Source organism: Coturnix japonica, chromosome 10, assembly GCF_001577835.2.
Source record: "Coturnix japonica isolate 7356 chromosome 10, Coturnix japonica 2.1, whole genome shotgun sequence".
In the NCBI taxonomy this organism is placed as follows: domain Eukaryota; kingdom Metazoa; phylum Chordata; class Aves; order Galliformes; family Phasianidae; genus Coturnix; species Coturnix japonica.
Window position 1 is genome coordinate 6,765,282 of NC_029525.1, and position 19,174 is coordinate 6,784,455.

Genomic DNA, 19,174 nt, shown 5'->3' on the forward strand with positions numbered 1-19,174 from the left:
TCTGCCCAAAACTGCGCTTTCTGTAAATGTAATTTCTTTATGTTGAGTAACAATAGTACATTATTTTCTGGTTATGATATATAATAAATCTAGTTAGGGGAAGTGTTTGACAGATTTATGACTCCTCCCATGTTATGAATTGCTGCCCAGCAATTAGTTGTCCATCCTTAATAGTTTCATTCCTAATTAGTTCTTTCTGAGCTATTGCTTGCTACAATGCGGAGTTTTAAATGAGTGCCTTACTTTCTTTGTCAACTTACAGAATTGGACCAAAAAGAGCCCATCAGGAAACTGTTCATTCATACGTCGAATTTCAGACCAGTAATTATGAGCATCCTCTTGTGTGAACAGTGGTAAGCAGTCATATATATCCCTTGCTGATTAATTATTTCAGATTAGTAACAATAATTCAACATGCTTGATAGGAATGTTGCAGCTGCTCTTCTGTTAGTGTAATTAAAAAATATTTATTAGGAAATTGGAGGTGCTGCTTCACCTAAAGAAAAAGTAATAGTTGAACTCTGTTAGCATGGAACTAAAAATTCTCTTTCTCAAAAGCTTTTACTGTTCTACACACTGAGAATTCAAAGTCTGTCAAGACTGTAAGCACTTCCAAAATCCAGTTTCCACTTATATAAGTGTCCACAACTTACTGAAGTGAAATAAAAAGAGAAGAAATGTGAAACTTTTCCCTGGCATTAAGAAAGCAAACATTAACTCCTCAGGTGTAAACAGGCTGGCTCAGCTGATCTCTCCCTGTAGGAAGAAATTAATCCTGATGATGTTCTATGTAATTTAACAACCAAACAGCTCAATTGGTCAATGAGGGGCTGCAGCTGTAGAAGGAATGGGATGAGATGGGAGAGCTGCAGCGTGTGCCTTGGGGCATCCTGTCCTTGGGGTGCTGCATTTTGCTCTGGGCACCTCACAAAAGGCATTTGTCCATCCCAGCCTCTCCTGAAGCTGGTAGGATTTTCTGTGCCCTCCTCAAGGGGAGGATTTGTACTGCTCTGTCTGTTGAGGATCTTCTTATCTCTTGCTAGGCTACAGAATCATGCTTCAGATGCTGCAGCAGCTTCTGCTGAATGGGATGGATGCTGCTGCAGTGCTGGCAGTTTTTAGTCAGGCACTTGCATGGCCTGGTCCTTTGCTGAGAATGTTAGGCCAATTCCATTTACTCACTTAGATTCCTCATCACACGCAGCTTTTTTCTGTGTTACTTAAGATCAACTTTTTGTTGTGCATATAGTGTGTAGACAGGCAGCTCCTGTAAAAATTGCAGTAGGGGGCTACAAGGATGATGAGGGGGCCTGGAGCATCTCCCTTATGGAGAGGCTGAGACCTGGGACTGTTCAGCCTGGAGAAGAGAAGACTGAGAAGGGATCTTATCAGTGCTTATAAATATCTAATGGGCAGGAGTCAAGTGGATGGGGCCAGGCTCTTTTCAACAGTGCCCAGCAACAGAACAAGGGGCAACAGGCACAAACTGGAACACAGGAAGTTCCATGTGAACATGAATGAAAACTTCTTTCCCATGAGGGTGACAGAGCACTGGAACAGGCTGTCCAGAGAGATGGTGGAGTTTCCTTCCCTGGAGATGCTCAGAACCCATCTGGTTGCTTTCTTATACAACCTACTTAGGGAACCTGCTTTAGCTGGAAGTTTGGATGAGAGATCTCCAGAGATCCCTTCCAACCCCTACAATTTTGTAAGTCTGATTCTGTATGTTGTATGTGTATTATTTGCCCAATGCAGCAAGTTCTGCCATGGGCCTACATTTGGCTACTTTGACTTTATCTGAACATAAATGACAGCAGAATGTTATTTAGACTCTAGTAAAAAATACTGGATAACAGTATAGCTGAAACCAGGTTCTACTAGCAGCCTTAACTGCTGGCTGTTCTCCTGGTCTCTGTACTAGGCAGGCACAGCTCTCTGGATGATATGCTGAACTGAACCAGGGACTTAACTGCAGTGAAAAATACACTTAGTTTCCCCCCTTGTGTTACTCCCATCAGGACAAATTGCACCACCTGATTCCTCACTTGGCCATGGCAGCCCTTGTGCCCCCCCCCAGTGCAGGCACAGCACCTTACAAGTGCAGCACTGCACCAACCCAGGGGCAGATGCTGGTGGCTGCTCTTGTGGGAGAATCCTCCTGTGTGGCTGTGCTTCTGCCCTTCAACACCCACCATCAGGGCCAGGTAGGGCCCTGAGCCAATAGGGTGGGCTGCTCTGCATCCCCTAGGCCCTGTAGTGCTGGCAGAAAGTTCTTCCCAAACAATGGGAAGCCCCATGTGCTCCCAAGTGATTGCAGCAGCCCAGCTGAGGTAAAATGCCTGTGGCTGCAGCTGATGGAGGTGGTAATTTCAGCATCAAAATTACAACCCCCTGTGCTGCCCAGCTTTTGGCTCCCCTCAGCCCAGCCCCCTCGCTCCCTCCTTGCACCCAGGTGTTGCCTTTTGCGGCCCAGCCTGAATTCTTGATGAAGTCATTCTGCTGCAAGTCACAGCTCCGTGTGGCCCTTCAAACATCTTGGTCTCTATCCCCAGAGCCACGTTTTGTGCACAGGGGCACTGGCAGGATGAGCCTGCTTGCTGGCGAGGGGGAGGAGGTGCTGGGAACATGCCTTGAAGGCTCCCAATCTGTTTATCTTCACACTCCTGAGAGGCGATCACTCTCCCATGACACGGCAGTGCACTGAGGGAGCTGCACTGGCAGCAGGGAGATAAACCGGAGGGGCACAGGCTGCGTGGGCCAAGTGGCCTCTCCTTGACCAGCAATCCCTTATGTCTGTGGGAGATGGAGTGGGACAGGAGCAGCAGGAAGCCTCCTCCAATCCTTTCTAGCAGTTCCTCAGAATAAATTGTAGATAAGAGGAAAGGCAGCTGAGAATGCAAAGACAAAGAAAAGAGCTGCAGCCTTTTGCAGAAAAAATGAGTAGGTACCTGTAGTGAGGTACATACAGTGATTGATAGTTGGCCTCTGACTTGCTTTGTTTTTTGTTTATTTTATTTCCAGTAATTGTTTCCTGATTGGAAACATAGAGAGGGGAAAAAAGACAAATGATTTGCGTGTTTCCTGTTGTAACAGCGGAGTGAAGGTAACTTATACAGGGATGAAAAGAGACCATATTTCATGCTTGTTGCTAAACAAATAGCTGCAGAACAGTGGGTTGTCATGCTAAGCGAAACAGACGCTGACAAAAAGCTGCCTCTGTCTCAAAGGTTTGAGAGATTCCTTTGTAGATGCAAACACAGAAAGTGGTAACCTAGGAGATATTCTCTTTCTGCCCATTTGTTCTCAGTCTGAAACTTAAGTTGTTGACCCTGTGCATTAATGTTTTGATTTATAGAAAATAACGTCATCATGCAGTGCTTCGGTATTTGCAGGATTTTGACTTTGTTGGAGAAACTGTTGAGGGAGGGGACTGTTCTGAGCTAATTAAAAATATACACATTACAAATGCAGCTTATGGGGCAGCTCTCCACCTGCTGGCTGTTCCTGTTCTTCCCTGCAATGTTCATTCATTAACCATTATTGAAGTTATTCCATGTATTTTAGTGCACTATAGCTGCTGCCCTGTGCTACTGCTGTACCGCCAGTAGCATGGTGCAATCTTTCCTGGTTCTGTATTCATTTTATGCTATCAGAAGGAGTAAAACCAAGGGGAAACAAGTCCAAGTCCTACTAGGGGAAAAAAAGGAAGAGTTTTCTGGTAGGTTGGGTGTCTGAAGGAGTTCACTGCAGGCAGGGCAGCACTGACTCTGGCACAAGAGCAGTGTGGGGAGAGGGAGCATAGGGCTGCTGTACACCTGAATCCCACAGTTAGAGCTCTGCATTTTATGTAAGGTGAAGAGTGCACTTGGGATCGGGTATGCTCTCAGGTGTGTACCCTGTCTATGCAGCTGTGGCTGTGTGGTGTGCTAAAAGCATCAGGTAGAGGTCCTCTTCTCCTCCCTAAACTCATGGCAGAACCCATCTTTGGTCCAGTGTGACCATAGCAACCTCCAAGGCACCATGAAGCAACATGGCTAAGGCAGAACCCTTGATTTGTACCAGCAGATCAGCATTGGAGAAGGTGCCTGGAAGAAAAGAGGAAAAAAAAAAAAATAAGGCTAGTGTAGCAAATAAATGGATTTCTTCCACTTTGGTGTTTGTTGGTTTAAACCATATGAGATCTGTGTTAAAATCCCTTTGTCGATGAAGTGTGCTTTTCCTGTACAGGAAGGCTCCCTGGAGAGAAAGTTCATTAGCATCCCAAGGGCTCAGCCCAAGGTGTGTTTGCCCATCTGCTCCAGGAAGGAGTGAATGTCCTTTGAGAAGGCAGCTGAGATGGTAACTGTACGCGGGCTTGGAATGAAGCAAGAAACCACTAAGTGACCAAATGTGCCGAAAGCAAACATTTGTATGGTGAGTCTTAATGGAGCTGGCTTAACATATTGTAAATCTGTGAATTCAGTTGTAATTGGATCAGGAGTTTGGCATGAGCAACATGCAAGTGGCCAGGCTTGCCTTTAGTGACACCAGATCAAAAACATTCAGAACAAGAACTGTAAAGAAGAAAGGGGTTTCTGTAAGCAGTAGGGAGCAATGCTGCACCAGCAGCACTGCAGATGTGGCTGCCATCAGCTGGATTTGAGGGCTTGACCAGCTGCAGGCGGAGCTGAGACAGTGCAAATTGCTGTAATTCTCCTGCAGTTAAAAAGACTCTGGCAATTACCACTGCTCTCAGGCTGCTCTGTGAGATGTCTGCAGTCCCCATGTATTGGCAGCTGTACCAAGTTGGTTGTATCATCCTCTTTCCTGGGTCCCTCTGGCAACAGCCATGGGGCAAGCCAGGATGTAGCAGTGGGAAAGGGTTTGAATATACAGGCTGGGATCAACAGAGCCAGGAGTTTTGATAGCTTGGGTGTTTGCATGTTTGTTTAGAATGAGATTTGGGCTGCAACTTGGGTGTTGTGTCCAGACCAAACACTGTCAGCACTGCTGTGATGGCTTTTCCCAGAGCACCAGTATGATACAGCCAACACTGTGCTATTCCTTCTTCTCAGGTTTCTGAACTGACATGAAAGCTGAGCTGAACTGCTCAGTGCAAAACTGACCACGGTAATGGTGAACTTCTATCTGGTTCAAACTGCAAGCAATGTTAATGGTTTAAAACCACACAAACAATTGTTCCAGCCTGGATGGAAACAACATTCTCCACCCTTAGCCTGGATACGTGCCTTCTTGTGGCCGCAGAGATCTTGAAAATATGGAGTTCACCAAGGGAAAACCCATTTCCAGGTGAATTTTCAGTTTCTTTCCCTGAGGCTCCTACATGCCATGGAGAGTTCTGCCTATTTGCTTTCATTCTAGTGATGCTGGCAGCACTTCAGACAAAGCCTGTAAGCATCATGGTCATGGGACTTCACTGACTGTCAGAAGGTCCCTGTCTCTCCTTGCTGGCTCTTAACATGACAAAAGTTCTGGACTTTGCATCTTCACCCCATTCAGCAGCCGCACACACAGAGCACTGGAACAAAGACTTGAGCTGGATCAGTTCGTGTCAGTCTGATTTTTAAAATCTTTCTTCTCAGGAAATGTATGAACTGTGCTCATCAGGGCTGAGGCTGAGGGTGAAGTGCAGTATAATGTAAGTTGGGTAATGCACAAGCTTCACGCTGTTATTCCAGCTGCTGAGAGCACTTTAAAGGGAACTCTTACTGCTGGCCCAGGTCTGAAGGCATTGAGGAGGTCACTGCTGAATTTACTACAAGGTATTATTGCTTTGAAAGCTGTGTGCATCTCACAGACTCAGGGGGAGAGCATGTATGGACCTGGAAAGAACCACGGAGCTGGGAAGGTTTCTCATAATTTCTCACATATGCCAAAAAATAAAGATTGAGACAAGTGAAAAAATCTGCACTGATGAGAGGAGAAAAACTGCTGCCCTGGAGCAAAGTAGGCATAGGTTTGTTTGTGTTGGCTGGCATTATCTTGAACCCTCTGGACTGTCATCGTGCCTTTCTCAAGATAACAGTTCTGCGATGCTGTTAGCCAAGGAGATAATTATGTTTATTGGCTCCATACTTAATAATGTGGTGGATTTGACAAAGTTATGGCTGCCAGTGCCTTTAAACTGTGGCTCAGTGGGTTTATCAGCCAGTGGCAAAATATGAATTTAGATACGTTATCTCAAGTCTGCACCATCTCTAAGGCAATTAATTACTGGAAAATGTGTTAAGATAAAAAACATCTGACAGATGGGGGGGGGGGGGGAGAGTTTGTGCTGATCTGGTTACACCATTGCTTTATTCTAGTATTGAATTTATCTGGTTTGCTCAAGAGAAATATGAAAATGGGAATATTGGTGTTGCTTGTAGCTGCCCAGACACTGGCACAATGAGCGCCCTGAAGGGACGCAGTACTCTTTGCTGATCCACTTAAAACAAGTGCTGCATTTGATCTCATGAACCAGAACCTCCTGCTGGCACAGCACAGTCCAGGGAGACAGCAAAGCAGTGTCAGCGCAGCAGCAGGACGTGGCAGAGAGCACAGACAGCGCAGAGAATGTGAACCACCCACAAGTGGGGATGGGGTTCTCCCTCTGCTCCCTTCCAGAAAGCGTATTTGTCCCATTGCCCAGTACGACCACAGCCTGCCCTGATGTGGTGGCTGGAGCAAGGTGTCCCTCCCCAACAGAGTGGGACCATGCTCTGAGCTGGGAGTACTGAACCACAGTGATTCTTTTGCCTCAAACTAGGATGCTAAACACCTGTGACACTCCGTTTCTGTGTGTTCCCTTCAGGTCAGTGTCTGCTGGGGGGTCCCATTCAGCCCTGGTGCGAGCGGTGCCCCCAGGCCTGGCCTAGAAGTCTTCCATGGGGCCCTGACCCCCTGCCTGGGGGCACTGCTCTGCTGCTCAGGAAGGACGTGCAGGGGTGATGGCTGGAAGCAATACATCACCTCGGAACAGATCAGAACCGCGTCTCAGATTACATCTGCTGTAATGGGAAATCCATACGGAAAATGAAGCCTGCTGATAAATATTTGGTAGTTACGCACTGAAAATGAGAGCGCTTTTGTATCACAGCATGAACGTGTGGTGCTCCTGGGCCTGCATCAGACTGTCTCAAAAGCATCTATTGCATCTATTTGTTTACTTTTACGCAACCTTAAATGCTTCGGCTATGGAACGTTCTTAATATCATTTATTCAAATTGAGTGAGAAGAATTGCACAGGTATTAAATGCCATTTTCATGTTTTATTAGCCTTACTGGGGAGTGTTCCGTTTGACACCCCTGTTGTTTTGCACAGTTCCTCACTCCAGCTGTGCTCTGAGGTGCATTCCTGTGGCATCACGCTGTGCGTAGTGCTCATCAACATCTCAGATCATGAGGTGAATCCCACATAGATCAAAGATAGCTAATTTGAGACACTGTCAGAAGGGGAAATCACAGATAAATACACTATGACTGGTTTTGTTGCTGTGACTACAACTTAAACCTTTTTTTACCCCAGTGTTATTTGCTCTCCCCAAACCCAGCGCAGTGCTGAGCACAGCAGCCGTGCAGCTGCAGAGCGGGTCATGGGGTGCCCTGAAGATGCTGGGAGGGCAACTATGGACCTGTAGACCTCAAACTTCCCCATCAGTGTGTTTGCTTTCCAGCAGTTCTTAATTCAAGTTGAGTAGGAGAAAGAACAAGTTATGGAATGGGCTACAGAGGTATGAGCTCTCCACAGGCAACACTGAATTCAGATCATAAGCAATTTAGGTTATTTTTGAGCTCCAGTAAATGATTTTTTTTTTCCTAGTTCATGGTTTTTGTGACTGGATACAAAGTAAAACACTGAGGAAGTTTCAAAAGGACCAGACGGAGTAGGGTGTGATGCTGTGCTCCTATTTGGAGACCAAAGTGATGGATGTGCTGTTCTGTTGTGCAAAGTGAGTGTAAAACTACCGGACACCTCTTGGGTAGCTGTGATTTGCATGCAAAACCCGGCTTTCCTAATTACCTTTCCTGAAAACCTCATGCTAAGATCAGAGAAGCTGAAACCGTCTGCTCATGTATTGTTGACGAGTGAGAAGGGGGATGGAGGTGAGCTATGGCTTGCACCGTGTTTGTACAGCCCTGCCGTTCCGTTGGCGGCTTTTAGCAGAGTCAGGAGCCGAGGCCGTGCCCCGGTGATGATGCAGCAGCAGGACGGGGTTTGGCTGCCGGCTCCTGGGAGCTTTGCAGCGCTGGCAGGAACACAAAGCAGTACAAACAGCAGTACAAACTGCCCGGCCCTGCCGTCAGCAGCTCTCACAATGAATGCAAACAGGGGGCAAATCTGCTGAGTAAGAAGATGCCTTCCCTACGGGATAACTTTAGAAACGATAACTCTGAACAGACAAAAAAGAGCTTAGAGTCCCCATTTCCAAATCAGCTGCCAGAGCGGGGTAAGATCACGGGTGAAGCTGAGAGCTTAAACGCTGCCAGCAGCGTTTGGTTTGGTGACAGCCGTCGGGTGGCTGCGATCAGCCCGGGTGCCCGCACTGCCGAACACTGCACCTGCACCGGGCACCGCAGGAGCCCCTGCCCGCCGAGCACGGAGCCGCACCCGTGTCCAGACAGCTCGCAAATGTTGCCGGCCCCCGCTGCCGGTCCGGCTTCGGTGGGCTCCGGGTGGGGTGGGGTGGGGTGGACCGGCGGGGATCGCCGCACGGCGCGGCCCGAGCAGAGCGCCGCCAGCGGGGCCCGGCGGGGCGGGGGTCGCTGGAACCGGCCCAGATGGCGCCAGCTTCCCCCCACCCCCCCGACTCCTTCCACCGCCCCCTCGCTCGCGGGCCGGCTCCTGCCCCCCGCCCGGCAGAGCCTTCCCCGCCCCGGGGGCATTGTCCGCCGCAGCCCGCCCCGTCCAGCCCGGCCCTCCCCCCGGACGCCCGGCCCTGCCCCTCGCCCCTCTCCTCCCCGAAGGCCAATGGAGACGGGATGCGGAGAGTAGGGCCGGGACGGGCGCGCCGGGGCCGCTCCGTCCGCCCCCTGTCTCCTCCCCTCGGCCGCTGACCGCTCTCTCGCGGCGGCCGGCGGGGCATGCCAGCCGCGTCCCGCTGCATGGCGCTGCTCCGGGCGCTGCTCGGGGCGCTGCTCCTCCCGATGCCAGGTGAGTCCTCACGCTGCCGCCGCCGCCCCATTGTCCGCTCCGCTCCGCGCGGCCGCACGTGGTTTTATTTATCCGACATCACCCGGCACCACGAGCGGGAGGGAAACGGAGCGAGAGGGAGGGAGAGCGCGAGCGGCCCCGCTTTGTTCGTGCCGCGCCACGACGGGGCGGGCGGTGCAGCGCCCAGCGGAGCCCCGACGGCAGGAGGCGCCCGTGGGCCGCGGGGCCGGCTCTTAGGCGGCTGTTGGGCGGCTGTTAGTCGGCTGTTGGGCGGCCACGCGCTCGCGGCCCCCGGGGGTGCGTGAAGGGCCGCGGGCGGGGGGCCCTCGGGGGGGCCCGGCGGTCAGAACGAGACTGTTCCGCCAAGGAGTTCTTGTAAAATTAACCTTTTACGACTCGCCCCGCTCCAGCTCATTTGACAGGCTCGTAAAATTAGCGAGCTCGCTGCCCGGAGCTGTACCGACAAAACGGAGCTGACACCTGTGCGGCAGCACCACAGCTCGGGGGGCTGTGCTGGATCCCGCGTGGTGGATCCCGCTTGTGAGCGCGGCTGTGGGTGCACTGAGGTGTCGGGGCATTGCAGAGCCCAAATGCTTTACACGACCCACAGCTCATAGCTCCTATTTCCCCGAGGTTCTGTGGTGCGGCTGTGGGGCCCAAACTCTTTGCAGTCGTTAATAGTAAGTTGCGCCTCGTGCTGTGTGTGCTGCTCACAGTGTGCTTGGTACCAGCGCTCCCGTCCTTACAGCCCATGTCTTTCTCTCTCCCTCAGGAGTGTGGTGCTTTAGCGAGCTGTTTTTTGTGAGAGAGCCTCAAGATGTGACAGCCTCCAGGAAGGACGCGGTGGTGTTAGACTGCCAGGCCCGTGGGGAAGCTCCTATAACTATTACATGGCTGAAAAACGGAGGCAAAGTGTCAGAAAGTGAAAGGATCTACACCTTATCCAATGGCTCTTTGTACATCAGTGAGGTGGAAGGAAGGAAAGGAGAGCAGTCTGATGAAGGATTTTACCAGTGCTTGGCTCTGAACAAGTATGGAGCCATTCTCAGTAAAAAAAGTCACCTTACACTAGCAAGTAAGTGCCAGCTCTTGTTTGTTAACCTGCTCCCGAGTTTGTGGCTAAAGCTCCTCAACAACGCAAAGCAACTGACTGCTTTGATGTTTGTGTGCTTGGAAAGACTAATCCTGCAGGGGGTTTGTTTCTTTTTAAATGTGTAAATATTATGAGCAAAACTTGCCATGGCCCTGTTCATTCCCTGGTGTGGGCAGGGAGGCACAGCCACGCATGGGACCTCGTGGGTTTGGTGCCTTGTATGTGTGCAGGCTGCAACACAGAGCTTTGCTGGCATGCAGGCACCCTGCTATGAAAGTTCTGGTTCTCAAATACCATTTGTGAAGCTTTTCTAGGGTTATCTATACATCTGATCTTTTTTCTTTTCCTTGTCTAATAGCTTGATGTTGTGCTGATGTGTCTTGGTGATATCTTGGGGCCAGAGCAGAATGATAACAGTTGCCTGTCTTGGAGATGGGAGGGAGTGGAATGATTTTCAAGGCCTCCATGAAGAATGAATTACCAAGTCCCTGCTGTTCCCATAGATAGGATGAGAGGGAATGGCCTCACGTTGCGCTGGAGGAGGTTCAGGCTGGATGTTAGGAAAAACTCCTCCAAAAGTGTGGTCAGGCATTGGCACAGGCTGCCCAGGGAGGTGGTGGAGTCACTGTCCCTGGAGGTGTTCAAGAGCCATGGAAATGTGGTACTTAGGGATATGGGTTAGCAAATGTTATCAGTAGGTGGACTGCTGGACTAGATGACCCTGGAGGTCTTTTCCAACTTTAATGATTCTGTGATTCTATGCTGTGTGTATGTGCAGCCAAGCAGACACAAGTACTGTCCCGTTTGGAGATACTGCAGGGTTCTCTGGGACCAACGATAGGGGCCTGTCACACAGTGCTATTAGGGAAGCAAGAGTCATGACTATAGGGCACTCCAGGCCCTTACGCTGGATGAATGGTGAGAGGGATAGCTCCATGTAAGTGCTTTTACAGCCCTAACAGTCTGACCCTGAGCGTGTGTTGGCCTCTGTTTTCATACCATCTTTTAATGTATCAAACAAGGGATGTGTGCTGCAAACTGAATGCCATGACAGTGCAGAGCTTTGCCAGTAGGCTGGAGTCATTTCAAAGAAAGTGTAACAGAGAGTACACAGTTTATGTAGTCTTCTCATGTTCCCTCACTAATAGGACTTAACTGATGAACTTAATCTAATAGGAAAAGGCTTCCTTTGACCTCTTCAACCCTGTTCTTAGTGGCAAGTTGCCCTAAACTGTGGCACTGATACCTTTGTGGAAACTAGATGTTACTTGTAAATTACAGGTTTATCAAATTCAATCTGAAACTAGTTAATACAGTTGGTACATGATACTCATGTTAACATTCAGGCTTTTCTTAACGTCCCTATTTTTTCCTTCTGTACTTCCAAACGGACTGCAAAAACTAACAGTAAGGTATCACAGGAGGGTGTGAAATACCTTCTTCAGTGAGCCAGAGCTTTGGGCAGTTGAAAACCAGCCTGGAAGCAGGTGGGTCCAAGTAAGTTATGAGTCTTCTCATGCTGCGCGAGGCTGCGAGCTGTAAATTTAAAAAACCTGGCTATTTATTACTTTGTATCACGGTACCTCATTCACATACAGGATTAACAGACTGTGGTTCTTAGATACTTTTGATTAAATGGTGAACAATAAAGTATTGATGTTGTTGATGTTTACATTCACGTCATTAGGTTTCAGAGACTCAGCACCGTTAATAAAAAGGCTGAAGAAATCTGTTCTTAAGAGGCCAGCAATCTCATGTTTTATAAGCACAGAGCAAAGCAGTAGATGATGGATTCTGTATGTGAGACTGAAGAAAAATTAGCATCATTTTAAATCCAAGATGTTATAGGTTGAGCACTGTGTTCTTGATCTCAGAGAACTTATGGAGCAGTGTGGAGCACTGTATGGATTAGTGTATCACAGTAATACTCTTGTGGCGTTGTCTTTTTTCTTTCCTTTGAGGCTGTCAAAAGGTTTCCTTTTTTTCTTTGAATGCTTATGGCTGGTGAAGAGATGGTGGATCCATAAGGATCCCAGTAGGTGTTATTGACTTGAAGATGGAGTGGTTAACTAGTGGCCAAACGTGAAATTATCCTGTGCAGAAATTTGTTCATTTTGGTTATATTCCAGTCTGCTCCATTTCAGAATGTCGTATCTTTACTGTCAACTACAAGTAAGGCAGTAATTGGTATAATTACCATTGGTATCATTGAAGTCCAGAAAGCACGTGCAAAATTAGTTTTATATCTCATTTTTACAGTGTCTCTGCTGGCTGTCGTGTCTTGGCTGTACTTTGCAGAGGTCTTTAGTGAATGAAATTTGAAGTCTTGGGGGATTTTTAGGCTTGTAACTGTGTTCAGAGGCAGTTCTCAGTTGCCGCGAAAGCAAATTACCTCGTGGTCAGGGCATGGAAGGAACCGTACATATTAAACAGGTGGAGAATAGGCATTAAATGGGCATTCTTTCTTCGGAGGAAAAAAGCAAATGCTGTCTTTAGTCTCTGGTAGCAGCAGGGTGCGAGGATGTTCTTTTACTCTGCCTGGTCAGAGCTTTTGCCAGTAAGCTTATCTTTTGCTTCAGAATTGTAATGTTTAGTGTTGCATTTGGAAACCAATAACTTTAATCTGTCCGAGAGTTTAAGATTTGAACACACAAGGAGATCAGGTCTTGGTTTCTAAAGTTAGGAACTGGAAGCTGAAGGTTGCACTCTTGGCAAGAATTCCATTATTCATGTGCAAATTAAGAATTCACAGGGTTAAAAGGTTAGAAACTGGCCAGGATGAGGTTTACCCTTGTGATAAAGAGCAGATGACCCTCATTCATTGGCCAGTGCTTTCATGTAGCTCCTCTGCAAAGTTAGTGATTGCCATGAATTGTTCTTGAGGAATGCAGAAATTCAAATGTGAGCAGGCCTTTCCTTAAGTGTCACTATGGAGCCTTATCTCCTGAGCACATCAGAGTAGGTCTGCAGGGACAGGGTTCCTCCCCAGAGGCCCCAAGGCTTTGCTTTCCTGTTGTTCATCCATGCACAAAAGAATTTGACTAATTTAGGGCTTTTTTTTTCTCTCTTTTTTTCTGTAAGATCCCCCTACTCTTTTGAAGGGAGCTGTGGAGCTGAGGTATCGCTTAGGTAAAAATAAATATTCGTTTCAGTACATGCTTGTAGTTCTTCCAAAGCCGGCTGATTGACACAGGGGGGAGAGAGGGAGGTTCTTGCGTAGCTCTTTGTGAGGCTCCATGTGGGGGTGAAATGCTAACAGTGAAGAGTAAATGACTTGCTCAAAATTCATCTTATTGCAGCCAGGGCAACTGGGAGAGCTCTCTCTGGTTAGAATTTAAAAGGAGTGTAGAATGTGGAAGAAGCCCAATTACTTTTAGTACAACTTTGAATCAGCTAAAAATAAAGTGGGATTTGTGTATTTCTGCATTTTAAATTGTGAATAAAAGTTTAACCTCAGTTGGCCAAGACTGTGTAAAATACAGACATCCAATAAGGTGACACTAAGAAAAAATGGAGGAGGAGGAATGGTGTTTTGAAGTTAGTAATGCAGGCTTTGAGTAGAGGCTGGACAGGATGCTTGTTGTTTATTTCCTTTTCACAAGTGGGAATTGGAGGCTTGGATGGATGGGATACATACAGCTGCAAGGAGTATTCCTAGATTATTTTACAGTTTGTGAAATATTCGGCCTGGTGCACATAGCAGACTTCTTAGTGGAGAGTTTGTGCTTTTGTTTACCTGCTGGGGCAGTGATGTGACTTCTGGTCCCATTGCAATGTCAATAATTGTCAGTGTTTATGTTTTGATATCCTACATCTCTTGCTCTGCTTTTAAATATCCGATTATGTAAGAGTGCCTCCCACTGAGCCTTATCCTCTGCTGTGGCAATCATGCTTTCTAAGCAGTAAACCACTCTTGTTCCAGATGCTTGTTCCCACTTCTGCATTGTGCCCTCCCTTGTGTGGGCACAGCTGCATGTGTGGCTAACAGGACAGGGAACTGGTGAGGGTTAAAATAATAAAATTAAAATAATAGATGTTTTTTAACCCAGATGAGCTCCCTGATGTGGTTTGTCATGGAGCCACTTGCACTGGATGTACTGGTGCAACTGAGAGGAGCGATGTGGAGGTGGAAAGGCTTGATAGAGACAGAGAAAGGCCATTGAAAATTAGATAGTTGCAGAAATAAGTGTTCATCAAACTGTGGCCTTTGTATAGTGTGCATACAGGCAGAAACATTAACAGCCTTTCTGCTGTTAATTTTTTAAAGTTTATTTAGTGTCTTACCTTAAACAAGGGGGTTAACAGCTGTAGTCTAACACAATATAAACTTTATTTTGTGTCATTTGATGGATCCTCCAAATTTTTATGTGGCTCAAATGTGTGTTTAATGATGTTAAATAGTAATGGAAAGAGAAAGAAGGTTCTTCAGTGAGGGTGGGGGGCAGAAGGGCAGGAGTGTTTTTTCACTGGGGTGGAATGAAGTGGCAAATGGCTGATGTAGGGAATGGTCTTGAATTGAAAGAGATAACAAGGCTTAATGCTGTAGGACTAATATGGTTACAGGCAGTTTGAGGAAGCTCTTGTTTTTGGTTTTTACAAGTGCTGCCTTATTGCTGTTGTTTTGATTAGTTGATTTGAGCATCCTGGGAAGAGAACCTTGCTTCCTAAGCTGAGGGTGAATGTGGCTGTTCTTTGGTGTGTTTAATTCCAGTATTTAAGGCAGGAGGAGATGTTTAGTGTTTCAGTTAGAATGCTGGTTGTTGGCAGTGAAGAATAGTAGTAACATTTTGTCCTTTAATTGAGATAAATTGAAGAAATAAAAAAAAAAAAAAAAAAAGGACAAATGTTTTCCTTTATAACACTTTTCCTTTCAGAATTTTCTTGCAGAACTCTCTCAAACAACTTTTGAGCTGAGCTTCTAAAACAAATTTACAGAATAAATTGTCAGCTTCTTTTAAGACATGAGCACTGCTTGCCTTTCTCCTTTCTTTACCCATCCTTCCATTAGTAACTGGTTTGCACTTCTTAAAGCTCTTCCTTGTACTAAAGCATGGGCTTCTATATCATTGCCGGACAAATAAATATGAATTTCTACTTAACACAAATGTTTGTTTCCACTGCCATGAAGTGGGCTTTGCAAGGGATTTCTCAACACTTTGGCTTCATATTTGTCAAACATAATGCCAAATTGACCCATTTTATGTCACTGCTTTTCTTCTGAGCTAATACAACCAGAGCTTTTATGTTTGGATGGTTGGTTGTTTGTTTTAAACTGGCTTTTATCAGTTTCACTTTATAATTTCTAAAGTTTTTACCAGCTTGATTTTTAAAGGAGTGTTTGGTCTTACTGGTGGTGGGCTCTATAGCTAGTAAATCCTCCTCCTGTATGTTAAAATGTTAAAGGGAAACATGCCAGAAGTTGCTCTGAGCTATGACTAGAGAGAGGTGTGTTTCTCACCTGGTACAAGTTCTAAATGTGATGCACGTACTGAGATTTCTGCTTCTTTTCTACTGCAGTAAAAGATGCTGTTCTGTTCTTGCAGTGTGGTGCTCTTCCTTAACACCCCTTTCTTCCCCTCCCCCCCCCCCTGCATTTCTTGGTGTAGAAATTGTTGAAAGGGCATTCAGTAAGGCCCCCTTTTGTCAGCCAGCTCTGATTATCCTCAAGAAAAGGATCTCACTCTGAGCAGTTGTTTGCCTAGAGACTTGTTGTCACGTCTTCACAATTTAACAGCTGTGGCTATTGATGGTGTGCAGAACAACTTAAGACAATGGCAAAAGAGAATCTTGGAGGAAGAATTTACAAGTTACTAAGCACTTTTCTACAGAAATACAGACATTTTCATTGTTGGACAAATTTGTGTTTTGTTTTTGGGTGTCTTCTCCATAATTTCTTGTATTTCTACATCTTACATCCAAAATTGTGAACATTATCTTTTGTTTAGTTTTGCATTGTCGGTTTTTTTTTTTCTATTCCATCAATAGGCCCAGCTGTTGAATTGGGATTGATTACTTCCAGGCTTTATAACTGGTAATCACCACCTAAGTGAAAAAGTAATCAACAATGCCAAATCTCCACATTTTGTTGAGCAAGTGTGGGTTGTATGGTCAACATTAGTTACCAGGGTCAACCTCTACTTAGCTTTTAAGCAGCAGCATTTTAAGCAGCCTACATTTTTAAGTTGATTGTCCTAGCAATTGAATTAGAAGAGAAAAAAATCAAAGTAAATTGTCTGTGCTGGGCAGTTAGAAATCCATTGGGCAGTCTTCATACATCTGTAGTAAAACTTTGTGTGTGGATAAAATTGTTACTTTTTTGCAGATGGAGATACAGCAGACATAGAAAGGAGATGGTTATGAAACCACTGTTTTGGCTGTGGTTTCTGTAATGAAGTTACAACCTTCTCTTCTATATTGTTTTCTCTGTTAAAAGATTTGGAGAGAGATCGCTTTCCTTATGTATTACAGGAAAATGTAAATAAGTAATACCAGGCAGATAAGTGTGTATATATGTGTATTTTTTTTACTTGATGTTTCTTAACTATTAACAGTAATTCTGGTTAGTTTTTTCAATGCAATAGAATTTGGTCTTCTTAGGGAACTGAAATCTTTGCTCTGTTCTATCAATGTAAACAGTTGCAAAGACAAAACAAACAAAACAACAAAAGTGAATCATAGATAATATAATAATCACGTCTCAAGGCCCTTTTCCAGAACATTCATTTCTCAATTGTTGTCTCTGTTGGGCTTCTGTGAGGAGCTTCCTGATACATCACTGCATCTGCAGTCCAGGGAAAGGGCCATTTAGATATCATTCCCACCTGATCACAGGTGCACATAGGTCTGATTTGTGCTTGGGAAGCTCACTTAGATTGTTCTCTTTACCATCACCCCCAGATGACAAGGTGCCATTTATTTGTCTCTGTCACTGTTACACTAAACAGCTTTTAAAACTCCTGTTAGAATTTGGCTGATAAGGAAACTCAGTACATTTCTCAGTATTAAGTTGCTGAAGAAGTTATGTTCACTTCTGGCTCGGGCATTTCTTTGTAGCAACCATATCAAAAGACTAGAATAAAACATGAGAAATGAAATAGTGAGAATGATTATGTTATGAAAGTTATAAGAGCTCTGATAAACAGCTTTATATTCAAAACTGTTATTAGTATTTAATCATTGATTTGAGGCAAAAGTAACAACGTACAGGGATATTTTACCATCTCTCAGAGTATTACAAGGGATGAGTGACAGGTACTGGGGAGGGAGAAACTTGGCAACTAGTGGAACCATTCAGTCTTTGGGAGCCTTAGTTCTTGGGTTTGCAGTTGTATAAACTTATTTCCTCTTCTGACTAATTAGTAGGAATACACACATTTCTATACATCGTTTGAAAATGATCTAATAGAGTTGTTTCTGCTCGTATACGGTGTTTTGAGGAAAGACTTCTGGAATATGAAATAAACTGAATGAGTGACATACTGATTGAGAAGTTGGCAGCAAAACTGAGAACCAACAAAGGTGCTTATTATAGAAGTAAAAAATAGGCAGAAACCTTAGTAAGTGGAGTTTGCAGGAGTTGTGGGCATGGATGCTGATGGGGCTTACAGAAACGCGGAATGGCTTAGGATGAAGGGGACCTTAGAGATCATCTAGTTCCAACCCACCTGCCATAAAAGGGTTGCCAGCCTATTCACTAGTCTGCCCAGGATCCCATCCAACCTGGCCCTGAATGCCCCCAGGGATGGGGCACCCGTATCTTCTCTGAACATCCTGTTCCAGTGCCTCACCACCCTCTGAATAAAGAATTTCTTCCCAACATCTAACCTAAATATCCCCTCTTTTAGTTTAAAGCCATTCCCCCTTGTCCTGTCCTTATCAGACCATGTAAAAAGTCATTTCCCCTCTTGCTTGTAAGCTCACTTCAAGCAAGGACACAATGAGGTCTCCCCAGACCCTTCTCTTCTCCAAGCTAAACAAGCCCTATTTCCTCAACCTTTCTTCACAGGAGAGGTACTCCAGTCCTCTGATCATCTTCATGGCTCTCCTCGTGACCCATTCCAGCAACTCTGCATCCTGCCTGTGCTGAGTGCCCCAGGCTTGGATGCTTTATTATGGATGGGGTCTCACAAGGGCAGAATTGTGGGGACAATCACCTCCCTGTCCCTGCTGGACAGTTTTCTTCTAATGCAGCCCAGGATGCAGTTGACCTTCCAGGCTGCAAATGCACTCTGCTGGATCATATCCAGATTTTCATCCATCAGGACCCCCAGGTCCTTCTCCGCAGGGCTGCTCTCAATGAGTTATTCTCTCAGTCTGTACTCATATCTGGGATTGCCTTGACCAAGTGCAATTCCTCATGTTCTCTTGTGCCCACTTTTCAAGAGTGTCCAGATCCTTCTGGGTGGCGTCTGTCCCTTCTGTTGTGTCAACTGCACCACCCAGCTTGGTGTCATCAGCAAACTTGTTGAGGGTGTGCTTGATCTCACAGTCTGTGTCATTGATAAAGATGCTGAAGAGCACCAATCTCAAAACAGACTCTGGGGGGACACCTCTTGTAACTGGCCCCCACCTGGACATAGAGACACTGGCAGCAAGTCTCTGGTTGTGAACATCCAACTAATTCCTTATCTGCTGAATAGTCCAGACTTCAGATCCATCTCTCACTAAATTAGAAATAAGGATGTGGTGCAGAACATGGGATGCACTCTGTTGTAGCCCTGCTCTTTCTGGAAACCTGTCCTTGACTAAGATTGTTAATACAGGAGAAGAGCAAGGGGGCACACTCTGTCATTGTAGGGAGTTAATTTTGATGAAAATTTGTCAGATGATCTTGAGAAATAGAAAACAAACCCAACTTCAGTGTTTTCACATGGTATATTTCTTCCTGTCTCTGAATATGGACATTGGTTTAAACTAATGAGTGTGTACATGGTAAAAACTGAGTCCTG

The 19,174-nt window shown here is 45.9% G+C and overlaps 1 protein-coding gene and 1 long non-coding RNA gene across 2 annotated transcripts in view; both read left to right on the forward strand.

Moving 5' to 3' along the window:
- The first annotated feature begins 70 nt into the window (after nt 1–70).
- Nucleotides 71–5,095, forward strand: LOC107318676. The gene is made up of 3 exons (XR_001557437.2): nt 71–353; nt 4,228–4,413; nt 5,055–5,095. It is a non-coding gene; the product is annotated as an uncharacterized LOC107318676 (long non-coding RNA).
- A 3,866-nt stretch (nt 5,096–8,961) lies between these two features.
- Nucleotides 8,962–19,174, forward strand: part of PRTG (protogenin) — a 76,316-nt gene continuing 66,103 nt past the window's right edge. Inside the window, exons 1-2 of the mRNA XM_015872803.1 lie at nt 8,962–9,133; nt 9,906–10,208. Of these exons, the coding sequence (XP_015728289.1) occupies nt 9,064–9,133; nt 9,906–10,208 (373 nt within the window). The 5' untranslated portion in view covers nt 8,962–9,063. The remainder of the gene's footprint in view (nt 9,134–9,905; nt 10,209–19,174) is intronic.